The sequence below is a fragment of the Bubalus bubalis genome, chromosome 9 (genome assembly GCF_019923935.1).
Source record: "Bubalus bubalis isolate 160015118507 breed Murrah chromosome 9, NDDB_SH_1, whole genome shotgun sequence".
NCBI lineage: Eukaryota > Metazoa > Chordata > Mammalia > Artiodactyla > Bovidae > Bubalus > Bubalus bubalis.
Window position 1 is genome coordinate 49,565,530 of NC_059165.1, and position 12,296 is coordinate 49,577,825.

Sequence of the window (12,296 nt, forward strand, 5' to 3'; positions counted from 1 at the left end):
TTGATTTGGTCCAGCATAGACAAACTGAGCTGCAGAGGATGACAGCATGCATAATCTGTGCATAAGATCTTTGCCAAGGTCAATTAAATCAGAAGGAAATGATATCTGTACTAAGGTAATTTTAGTTCAAAAATGGCTAAACATAACATACACACCTACACACATGCACACATCCCCCCTACAGTAATACACACACACCTACGCACATACACACACCCCTACACAAATGCACACACACATATACCACGCACAGCAATGAAAGACACAGCCACGAAAAAAGACTCACCTGTTTTTCACCTTTATATCTTGACATCCTAAATTTTATGGAGACAAAGAGTTAGAAGTATAACAATCTCAAATTGGAAAGAACTTCCAAAGCCCTTCAGTTTTGCTCCCCATTTTAGTTCAGGAATCTTTCTTATTACCTCCTGGACAGACGGGCACTTTCCCCCGCTGTTGTGTGGTTCCAATAATGAGGAGCCCGGAGCTTTTTGAAGTCTGATTTTATCAATGGAAATCTCTGACACAAGTAACGCCACTACACGCCTGCCACATCTGATCTGCATTTCATGTGCGGGTGTTAGGCTTCTGGTAGGGTTTTCATATAGCTGTCCTTTGGGGTTGATGGGGTAGGTGTGCTCCTATGGGAATGGGGGAGCAGATTTCCCCTGTGAATATTTCTGCTGTCAATCATCTTATCTTCTCAACTAGAAACTGCAAAGGCTGGTTTAGCTGGAGAGGGAACTTCTGTTTCTCTGAGCCTTACTTCTTGGGTCTGAGCTTGAGACATCTTGGAGTTCTTGAGAGTCTACCTGGATGGGGGTAGCGCTGATGGACATTGTCCTAGGGAAGAGGGCAGGTAGGCGCATGGTAGAGAACACAAAGAGAAGAGTGAGCCACCTTCTGAAAGCGACATGACCTGGATTCACATTACTCTGTGTGTTAAGCTCCCCCCTTGTCATCCCTGAGCCTTTAGAAATGTCTAGTTTCAATGTTGCACCCTGACCCAGTTGTATAATGGCATTAAAGGAAGAGTTTGAGGGTCAGGGTTTATTTCTCTAGAATATCAGAAGCAAGGATGGAACCCTCTGAAGCCACTGTGGGTTTCAGTGATTACTAAGGGACTCTTAAAAGAAATGTGAATATTGGGGAACAAGAGTCCACCCACTTCTCTTCACATGGTGATTCACCCATCACTGCCATCCTTTTATTAAGCAAGCTGCCAGATTTCCTACAAAAGTAATCCCTCAAATTGGCCTGAAATCTGTTTTCCAGTAACTTGCACCCACAGGACTCAATCTTTTCTCTCAGAAGCACAGAGATCATCAGAACCACTGACATTCATCGAGTGCTTACTGTGTGCTAGGCATTTACTAAGCACTGTGTTGTATTGTGTTTATATTATCTTCCCATTTTACAGATGAAGAAATTGAGGCTGAGGGAGGCCAAGTAATTCGCCCAAGGCCTAACCCCAAATAAGTGTTAGGATTTGAACTCAAAGAATCCCAGGGATGTGGGAGCTTGGTGGGCTGCTGTCTCTGGGGTCGCACAGAGTCGGACACGACTGATGCGACGCAGCAGCAGCAGCAGCAGCAGCAGCAGCAGCGTGATATCAGAGTCCATGGTCTTGAACTCTCAGAAATTCTGCTCGTCTTGTCCCTATGGCAACCCCACAGAGATCCGCAGCCTGTGAGCTGGCCTCCTTGGATCTGTCTCTTCAAGGTTGCATCCCCACCCCATCCCCCTTGCTGTTTCTCCTTGTGCCATTTCTCAGGAGGAACTTGGTCAGTTCAGGAACCAAGAACTCAGGTCTGGGACAGACAATGCAAAAAATGCAAAACCCAAGTCCATCTGACCTCCTGTGACCTGTCCCACTTTGACATCCTGGACAGCCTCAGGCTGAAGCCTCCGGAAGCACCATTTTAGCAGCATTCCCCTCAGGAGGCTGTATTTTTCCTGTCTGTCCTCAACATTTCTTCTGCCAGAACAACAGGCTCAGTTTTCCCTTCTGATAAATCTGGTCATCCTAAATATGGGGCTTTGAGCAAACAGGAGTGGCCAGCCCCACGCAGCCCTCATTTCGAAATGCAGATTCACTTTGGGCTGCTATTTTGGAGGTCTGGTTTCTTTCCCCACACACAGTGGTTTTAAAGAAAAGAGAAGGGATCACAGCAGAATATTGGCAGGGGAAAGATGCTGAGAGAGAAAACCCACCTGGGCAGTCTTTGTATGTCAAAGTTCCTAAAACACTGGCTCTTAGAGGAGCTCTGTGAAAAAGAGGGTCCTTGGTTACATAAAATTGGGAAAAACAACTTTTGGAGATCAGCATATTAAAGACCGAAGTTCTGGTAGTAAAAACAAGAAAAAAAAAAAGAAACACTAACTAGTTTTGTTTAATTCAGTTATCCCATTAAAAAATACAGCCTTGTTAAAATCTGGAAAACAATGATGCAGAGTGGAAGTTGCAAACAGACACCCCATGGCCTAAAATATTCCTGATACTTTTTTTTAAAACTGATGGGAACCAGTCCTTGAAGAGCTGGAAGTAGCTTTAGACAGCAGTATGCAAATCTTTTCTTTCTCGTTTTTAAATAATTAATTAATTATTTCTGACTCTACTGGGTATTTGTTGCTGTTCCCAGGTTTTCTCTAGTTGCAGCAAGCGGGCGCTACTCTTCTTCGTGGTGCCTGGGCTTCTCATTGTGGGGGCTTCTCTTCTTGCAGCTTGTGGGCTCTAGAGCACGGGCTCATTAGTTGTGGCACAAAGGCTTAGTTTTCCTACAGCATGTGGGACCTTAGTTCCTGGGCAAGGGATTGAACCCATGTCCCCTGCATTGGCAGGCAGGCTCCCAACCACGGGACCACCAGGGCAGTCCCTCCTGATAGGTTTGATTTGGCCTGTACAGTGCTTTGATTTGGCTTTAAATGAGTTACTAGCTCTTAACAATCGGAATATTTCTCATAACAATCTAGATTTGGGTGTTCTTAGAAAATCAGAAGATCTGGAAACACTGGTCCACAATTCTTGCATAACGAATGTCAGCTGGACTCAAGGCTGAGGTCCTTTGCCCCGTGCGGCCCCTGCCTTTCTCTGGCAACACAGCAGCCTCTCTGCTTGACTCATGTGTGATACTTGCCTGGCCCAGGAGTCCCCCAAGCTTGCCTCTCCTGGTACAGAGATTTTCTGAATGGGAACTGGCCTGGGTGACCCTCGAGGCCCATTCACTTGTTCATCCCAGCGATACCCGTACTGATGGAGCTTCTGGAGCCTGGGGATTATGAGATGTGTACAACAGCGCCTGTCCTCTGGATACTAGTGCTGCCAGTCTAGCTGTCAACTGAAGAATGAGGAGGGGTAGAGGTTGAAGAGAGAGGTAAGCCTGCAAGGCCAGCACCTAGTTTCCCGATTTCCAGACCCTAGTAAGTGGCAAAGCCTTCCCTATTCTCCACTGCTGTCTCTACTGCTACTTCAGACAGCCACTGTGAGCCCCAGAGAAGAAGCCACCAATTTGTTTGTGATTTAGACAAGTTTCTGGCCATGTCCAGGCCTCAGTGTCTCCAGTGGTGGGCTGACCGGGTTGGAATAGAAAATGATGCACATCCCTTCCAGGACTGGCGCTCGGATAAGCTAAGACTCCATGATCGAGGAATGTCTGACCAGGCCATTCCAGAGCTATTCCATCGAATTCCAAGCAGCCCCCCTCCCTCCTTTCCCCAGTCTGGGCCAGGGCGGAGGCTGGAGCCAGAGGGCCCAGTCGGCCTGGGCTTCTCGCCCGGGGGCGGAGCCGCCGCTGGACGCCCCGCCCCTCCACCTGGGGCTCGGCCCCGGCAGATGTTACAACTTTTTCTCATTCTCTCCCGCGGTGTCCCCCACAGACCCGCCCAACCCGTGCCTCCCTCCCCTTCTCCTCTGGGGTCCTGCCCACCTCCCTAAGGGGAGCCGACAGTTCTCCCGACTCCGGGCGGGGCGAGAGGCCGGGCAGGGGGCTGGAGGGTCGGGAGGAGGAGAAAGGGAAAGCAGAGGCGAGAGAAATTAGGAGGCGGGAGAAATCAAGGGCTAGAACGAAGAGGGGAGTCAGAGAATGGTCGAGAGCACTTTTTGGAAGCCGCCACACCGTGTCTCAGGCTGGCCTGGCTGAACTAGGGGAGAGGGACACGAGCGGCGCAGGGCGGGCGCTGGGGCGGCGGGAGACTGCTGGTCGTGGGCCTGACCTCCTCAGAGCGCCCCGCTGCGGCCGCGCAGGTTCGGCGTCATCGTCCAGCCAGTCCCGGACCGGCCGCTGGGTCGCCCCCCGGGGACGCTGAGCGCTCTAGCAGCGTCCGGGCCAGTCGGCCGGCGGGCGTGCGGGCCGTGCGCCCTGGGCGCGCGAGGCGGTGCGGCCCTGGGAGCGCTGCGCGCCGGGACGCACGGGCCGGCATGGCGATGCAAGCCCTCACCGGCTTCTCACTAGTCAGCCTGCTCGGCTTCGGCTACCTGTCCTGGGACTGGGCCAAGCCGAGCTTGGTGGCCGACGCGCCCGCGGAGGCTGGCGTGGAGCACCCCTCGGCTGCTCCACCGCAGCCTCCCCACATCATATTCATCCTCACCGACGACCAGGGCTACCACGACGTGGGCTATCATGGCTCAGATATCGAAACCCCCACGCTGGACCGCCTGGCAGCCGAGGGTGTCAAGTTGGAGAATTATTATATCCAGCCCATCTGCACGCCTTCACGGAGCCAACTTCTCACCGGCAGGTAAGCATGACCCAAGCCACTGATGCCGGTCCAAGCCCCAAATAAACCCAGCTGTAGGTTTCACTTTGTACTGACATTTACACCACTGGGAGCTGGGAAGCCCCGGCTCACAGCCAATTCTGTCTCCAGTTGACTGTGTGATCATTAGTAAAGCTTTGCCCTTTCCAGGCTTCGGTTTCCCTACCTGTACACTGAATGGATTGGATCATCTTTGGGGATCTTCTCCCTCTGATGTTCTAGGACATTCAGACTCCACACCATGTGAAGGAGACATCTAATCATCTCTTTGTTAGAGGAACATGGAAGCCTCTGACATCTAGGTTTGAATGTTGCTTCTGTTAATATTTACATACCCTGAGGCCCTGAGCAGGATATGTAACTTCTCTAAGCCTCAATTTTCTTGTCCATAAAATGGGGTGAAGAACAGTTTTTAATCTTGAAAAAGAGTGGTGAGGATGGAACCAGTTGCATATAGGTTGCTTGCTTATCAATAAATGGCAGCCTCTATGTTACTGGAAGGATTAGGGCCTCCAAATTGTTTAATAATGACATTGGGAGGAAGCCAAGGAATGGATAGGTGGAGGAGAAAGGCACACACAGGATGCCTGACCTGTGTAGCCTTAGGCTAGTTACTTCATTTCTCAAAGCCTCTGTTTTTGCATCTGTAAAATCCTCCCAAGTTGGCTGGGAGCCCCAAGGAGACGTGCTGCTTTCTCCATAAGGAGTTGTCCACAGGCAAGGTGGTAGGATTACAGGATTAATAGAGCAGGGAAACAGGAGGTGGGTGTGTGGAAGGCAAACTCTGGCCACTTAGGAGAAAATCCTTTGGCAAGGCTGAAGCTAATCCTCCTTGGATGGGGTCCAAGGCGTGCTTTCTCCCAAATTCCATCCAGAAGCCACTAGCGTGATCTCAGAAACCAGAGCCATAGTCTTCCTGTTTCCTGGATGGGAGAAACTGAGTCACAGAATCAGGGAGGGCCAAACTCCGTGCCTGTGCCCAGCTTCGGGATGGGTAGGAGAGAAGGCTGAGAAGCCAGGTGCTTAGAGGGGCCCTGGAACTGGGAATCAAATAGGTGCCTTTTCTTTCTTCAACCTGGCACTTAGCATTTAGCTCTAGGAACTGAGAGAGAGAATCGGAAAGAGGAAGGGGCACGAGTGTATGAGTTGGGGGTGAGGGCTGACAGTAAAGACCCAATGTTAGCCGGCTTCCAGAAGAGGGAGGAGGAATCTGCATTCCCAAGAGTGGTGGACAAGTTAGCATTTCTCTCCGAGAGATGACTTTTGGTTTAAGCAGGGGAATGAGCAGCATGCAGGGCAGCGTTCCAGCCCTGCCACCTCCCCACCCCCCCACCCCCATCTGCAAAATTAGCTGAGCATGGCCGGGCAGTGTCTGCCCTCCGCCCCCTGCAGCTAGCTGGCTCCATCTGACTGATGCTGACTACTCTCATTAGTGTTTGTTAGTGCATTCAGCCGTGTTTGGTAAAGCTGGAGAGAGCCAGTTTCCCATGTTACTCACTTGAAGACAGACTAGTGACTCTTAGCTGGCCCACCCACTTTACCAAGCAGGGTTCTATAGTGTCCAGCCTCTGCGAAAAAGAGGCCTGCTGCCACTCGGGGCCCTTGGGTACTTCTTGTATCAAATCTAATCATTCATTAGCTTAACCCAGGGTCTGCAGAGGCCACATCACTGATAGATTTTGAGTGTGAGACCTGGGCTCAAAGCTCAGCGCTCCTGCTTGCCAGCCGTCTTGAACTTGGGCCTGTTGCTGCACTCTTGGGAGCCTCAGTTTTATCGTCAGTGGAATGGAGGTAATAACAGTCTTCACTGTAGGTTACTTAGGCAAAGTAAGTGAAATAGTGTATGCAGCCTATAGTGTTAAAAATGGCAGTAGTAGCTAATAATAGCTGACAACCAAAACAGCTTTACGATAAGGAAACCAAAACAGAAAAATGCACCCCAGTGACCAGCTTAAAGGTATCAGGAATTTAGGTCATGACTGGCTTAACTTGGATGCCTGGGAGTGAGAAAAAGGTGTGGGGTTCTAATACACTTGTGAAGTTCCAGGCTTCTTACTTAGTCTGGGGCTTGTAAGCTTGAGTGAAGGCGACACTCTAAGCAGATAACATGGGCGCCTTGACCACAGAAGAAGAAATGGGATAGAAATGAATAAATGGGGAATGAAGAGTTCTGCTCACCGTTTGCTCCTGCCTCAGGGCGTTAGCCTGTGAGTGACCTGGATCTCAGGGCCACATAAACTTGCAGGCAGGCACCTGAGAACTGGTCTCATAACATTTGGGAGCTGGAAGGTTTTTACATGTGTTCCATTCCAACCAGCTCACTCCTCACATGAGCTAACTGGGGCCTCCATGGGGGAAAGAAGTGGTGGCCTAATTTACCAGAAAAGGGTCTGTGTTTGGGGACTCTGATTGGCTTTATGTTCAAGTCCTGGCTCTGCTCCTGACCACTGAGTGAACTTAAACGAAGTCTTTCCCTTCCTCTGAACCTTAATTTCTTTTTAAGTTGAGATGAATAAACTAGAAAATGATTTGAGTCCCTCTGGTTCTAAAATCCTTTGAGTGTCATTCTTCATTCATTTATTTCATAAGTAATTAAGTGTCCTTGAAACATCTCCGGAGCACTAGGAATACAAAGAGGAGTAAGGGGCAGTCTCATTAAATATCATTGGGCCCAAGAACATGTATGTACAGCCAAGTAGAATCCTATGGCTAAGTTGAACCAGTGAAGGTTTGTACTTAATGCTGTAAGAACCCAGCAGCAAAAGTGGCTCATTCTTTGAGTGAGAATGTTTATAGTGATGGTAACATTTGGGCTGGACTTTTAAGAGTGAATAGGAGTTTTCTTAGGAGAGTAGGATTTGCTCTAGACCCCATGACAAGTTAGGGGGCTTAGAATGTAGGGACTCTGAAATCTGGAGTCAAACTGTTGGGGATACAAATCCCAATTCTAATTACTAATTGTGTGACTTGCTGGTTAAATGATTTAATTTACTGAGCCTCCATTTTCTTATTTGGGAGATGGAAATAATAATGATAGGCACCCCCTAGGTTAAAGTGAGGATTTAATGAGATAATTCCTATAAAGGGCGTAGCACCGCAATACTGAGCATACAACAAGTGCTTGGCACCAGCCTTTGTTATTGTTGTTGTCATGATTAGCTTGGGTTCAACTCTTAACTCCCCAACTTCCTAGCTGTGTGATACTGCTTGAGTGGCTTAACCTCTCTGGGCTCCAACCTCCTCATCTGTAAGATGACAAATACCTGCTTCAGTTGATTTTGAGGGTTCAGTGAGCTAATGCATTTGAAGTGCTGGGCACATTTGATAACAGCTACTGGGCTTCCCTGGTAGCTCATCTGATAAAGAATCCTCCTGCAATGCAGGAGACCCTGGTTCAGTTCCTGGGTTGGGAAGATCCCCTGGAGAAGGGATAGGCTACTCGTCCCAGTATTGTTGGGCTTCCCTGATGGCTCAGTTGGTAAAGAATCTGCCTGTAATGCGAGAGACCTGGGTTCGATTCCTGGGTTGGGAAGATCCCCTGGAGGAGGGCATGACAACCCATTCCAGTATTCTTGCCTGGAGAATCCCCATGGACAGAGGAGCCTGGCAGGCTACAGTCCATGGGGTTGCAAAGAGCCAGACATGACTGAGCAACTAAGCACAGCACAGCACTGGTTACTTTACTTTTCTTGCCGGTAGTGCTGGCACCTGAGCCCACCTCGGAGTGAGTGTTGGAGGTTGGGGAGCCAGAACAGTGGTTTCTGCCTCACCAGGGATTTCTGTGTCCTCCCCTCTTCCCGCCAGATACCAGATCCACACAGGACTTCAGCACTCCATCATCCGCCCTCGGCAGCCCAACTGCCTGCCCCTGGACCAGGTGACACTGCCCCAGAAGCTTCAGGAGCTGGGCTACTCTACCCATATGGTGGGCAAGTGGCACCTGGGCTTCTACCGGAAGGAGTGCTTGCCCACGCGCCGGGGCTTTGACACCTTCCTGGGCTCGCTCACAGGCAACGTGGACTACTACACCTATGACAACTGCGACGGCCCCGGGGTGTGCGGCTTCGACCTGCATGAGGGTGAGAGTGTGGCCTGGGGGCTCAGCGGCCAGTACTCCACTCTGCTCTACGCCCAGCGCGTCAGCCGCATCCTAGCCAGCCACAGCCCCCGGCGGCCCCTCTTCCTCTACGTAGCCTTCCAGGCGGTGCACACGCCTCTGCAGTCCCCGCGTGAGTACCTGTACCGCTACCGCACCATGGGCAATGTGGCGCGGAGGAAGTACGCGGCCATGGTGACCTGCATGGATGAGGCCGTGCGCAACATCACCTGGGCCCTCAAGCGCCACGGTTTCTACAACAACAGCGTCATCATCTTCTCCAGTGACAACGGCGGCCAGACCTTCTCGGGGGGCAGTAACTGGCCGCTGCGAGGACGCAAGGGCACTTACTGGGAAGGGGGTGTGCGGGGCCTGGGCTTTGTTCACAGCCCCCTGCTCAAGAGAAAGCGACGGACAAGCCGGGCACTGGTGCACATCACTGACTGGTACCCAACCCTGGTGGCTCTGGCGGGGGGCACTGCCTCGGCAGCTGATGGGCTGGATGGTTATGACGTGTGGCCAGCCATCAGCGAGGGCCGGGCCTCACCGCGCACAGAGATTCTGCACAACATTGACCCGCTCTACAACCATGCCCGGCACGGCTCCCTCGAGGGCGGCTTCGGCATTTGGAATACCGCCGTGCAGGCCGCCATCCGCGTGGGCGAGTGGAAGCTGCTGACCGGAGACCCTGGCTATGGCGACTGGATCCCACCCCAGACGCTGGCCGCCTTCCCTGGCAGTTGGTGGAACCTGGAGAGGATGGCCAGTGCCCGCCAGGCCGTGTGGCTGTTCAACATCAGTGCTGACCCCTACGAACGGGAGGACCTCGCTGGCCAGCGGCCGGATGTGGTCCGAGCCCTGCTGGCCCGCTTGGTGGACTATAACCGCACAGCTATCCCCGTGCGATACCCAGCTGAGAATCCCCGGGCCCATCCTGACTTTAATGGGGGTGCATGGGGGCCTTGGGCCAGTGATGAGGAAGAAGATGAAGAAGAGGAGGAAGGCAGGGCTCGAAGCCAGTCCAGGGGGCGACGCAAGAAAAAATGCAAGATTTGCAAGCTGAGATCCTTTTTCCGTAAACTCAACACCAGACTGATGTCCCATCGGATCTGATGGGTGGGGCTGAGATACTTTCCCATGCAAGCTGGCCCTGTTCCTCACCAGGGAGGGGCTTCCAGTCAAGTCCTCCTCTTCAGGGAAATGGAGGTCATACAGTCTCTCAGTTGAAGGGTGGGTAGCTTGGTTTGGGGCTTGGGGGAGAATAAACAAGACTGGGATGCCCAGGGTCCCAGTCCTGCCTCTCTGTTGACTTGCTCTGTGACCTTGGGTGACCTGCATGAGCTCTCTGAGCCTCATTTCCCTCATCTGGAGAATGAGCTCTAATGACTTTGTCACTCTGTGGTGTGGATCGGTGCCTGGGACCACGGTGAAGTTCCCACCAACTTTGTCACCGCCTAGCTCACTTAAGGCCTTACTCTTGAACCCTGAACCTTTGTGGTACTTCCTGGGTGAGGGGCCACCCAGAGGCAGCTCCAGGCATGGACCCAAGCTGCGGCATCATGATCTTGACCTCTGTCTGAAGCCATGCTCTGAGTACTGAGGTTGGAGGTGCAGGGACCTGGGACCTTCCTGGTTCCTCGCGAGACCTGGGCCAGTCCTGGGGACAGACTGGTGGTGGTGAGCTCCCCTTCCTGGGAGGGAAGGGGAGGACTGGGCCTGGCTGTTAGCTGCTGCAGGATTTAAAGTAGTGGAAGCAACTGTGCAAAGAGCCCCACACCAACCATCAGAGCATCTGGGTTCTGCTCTGACCTTGGGCCCAGTCCTCTTTCCTGGGCCTCGAATTCCACACCTGCACAAGGGAATATTAGCCCTGGCTCTGCCTACCTCACAGGCCTGTAGAGAACCGGCTGCAGTAATGGTTGTAGAGGAACCCGTGAACTTGATTAAAAGGCAGAAACACAGAAGCAAGGGCTGCAGTGCTGTTGTGAGCTGGCGTGGGTGTGTGCATGTGTGTCCTGGGCCAGGTGTGAGCTCACCATTGTCCTGGGTATTGTCCAGGGGACAAAACATATGGGTTCTGGCCCAGGCCTGCTCCAGATCCTCTGTGTGGCCTCGGGCCCCCTCTGGACCTCACCGTCCTTGTGTACAGCGAATGAACTGAGAACCCTCCCCCTAGGTGTTCTGGGCACCACTGGGCGTGTGTATATGTTGGGGGACACGGGCTGGGCAGTGGGGAGGAGGGCGTGGGGGTTTCAGGGCTCGCTGGCTGGGTAGCGGCCTCTATCTGCACACTGCGTTCTGCAAATCTCCCTTCAGCTTCCAGTCCGTGCAGTGTGTGTAGGCGAAAGCCCTGCTGTGAATTTTGAAAATAGTTATTTTTGTCTCTGGCAAAGGAGGCCTGTTAGGACTCGTCAGCATGTGGATGAGCGGGACGGGTGGGGTGGGGTGGGGTGGGGTGGGTGCGGTGCAGTGAGCGGGGCTCAAGACTTGGTGGCAGGGTGGCAGGCCTACTGCAGTGTGGCTGAGCCCAGGAGTGACGGTCTGGCTGCGGCTGCACAGTGGAGGTGACCTCCATGTTCTGGGCCCCTTCCCCCCAACCCTGCTCTCGTTTCCCTATTCTGGCTTCCCTCAACCAGAACCCTTCTCTGTCTCCAGATTGTCAATGCCTGGGTCGTGATGAATCAGGGGCCACGACCAGCTGAAGCCTCTGGGTTCCAGCCACTCTCAGCGTTTCCGCCTGTTCTGGAGGGGAACTCTGCAGTCCCAGGTCCAGCATTCCCCAGGGCTGGCTCATCTGTGGTCTGCCACTTACCTGAGATATCGCGGCTCTGCAGGACCCTTGTCCCAGTTGTGTGGGCTGGGCCCTTCCAGAGTGGCATGGAGCCAGGACTCCCCTGCTGCCCCAGGCTCACACCAGCTGAGCAGAGGCCTCTCGTGTGTGCTGAGTTGGCTCTGTCTGAGCAGCCCCGCCTCCAGCTTCAACCAGCCCTACTTCTCTGCCTTTGGAGGCCACAAGTGCAGGACCATAAAAGGCCTATTTCTACTTGTTCCTAGGCATCAAGGCATCCCCTCTGTGGCCCACTGGGCCCTAAACATGCAGGCCCCACCTGGGACGGGGGCTTGGGGCTGGTGCCCACTCCTACTGCCCTGAGAAGGAGAACCAATCTTATCTTCAACCCAGCCTAGAGCTCATCAGCCTCAGTCTCCTGCCCAACCCAGAAACCAGCAAACAGGCCAGGAGCCCCACTCAAGTTCAGCCTGTGACTCTGTCCATGGCCCAGCAGACCCCAAGCCTACCTAACCAGGGTGCTGGTAGCTGACTGGGGCCTGGGACTGGTGGAGGGTCTCAGGATAAGGAGGAACTCAGGGCTCAGGGCAATGTGATGAGAGGCTCAACCTGCTTGTCATGGCTTCTGCTCTGCCCAGCGAGGAGCATGTTGCCCAG

General features: G+C 52.8%; 1 protein-coding gene across 1 annotated transcript; it reads left to right on the forward strand.

Moving 5' to 3' along the window:
* Positions 1 to 3,851: 3,851 nt before the first annotated feature.
* Positions 3,852 to 10,815, forward strand: ARSI (arylsulfatase family member I). The gene is made up of 2 exons (XM_006040803.3): positions 3,852 to 4,737; positions 8,560 to 10,815. The coding sequence occupies exons 1-2, from the start codon at positions 4,418 to 4,420 to the stop codon at positions 9,962 to 9,964; spliced, it is 1,725 nt and encodes a 574-aa protein (XP_006040865.1). The 5' UTR covers positions 3,852 to 4,417; the 3' UTR covers positions 9,965 to 10,815.
* The last annotated feature ends 1,481 nt before the right edge of the window (positions 10,816 to 12,296 follow it).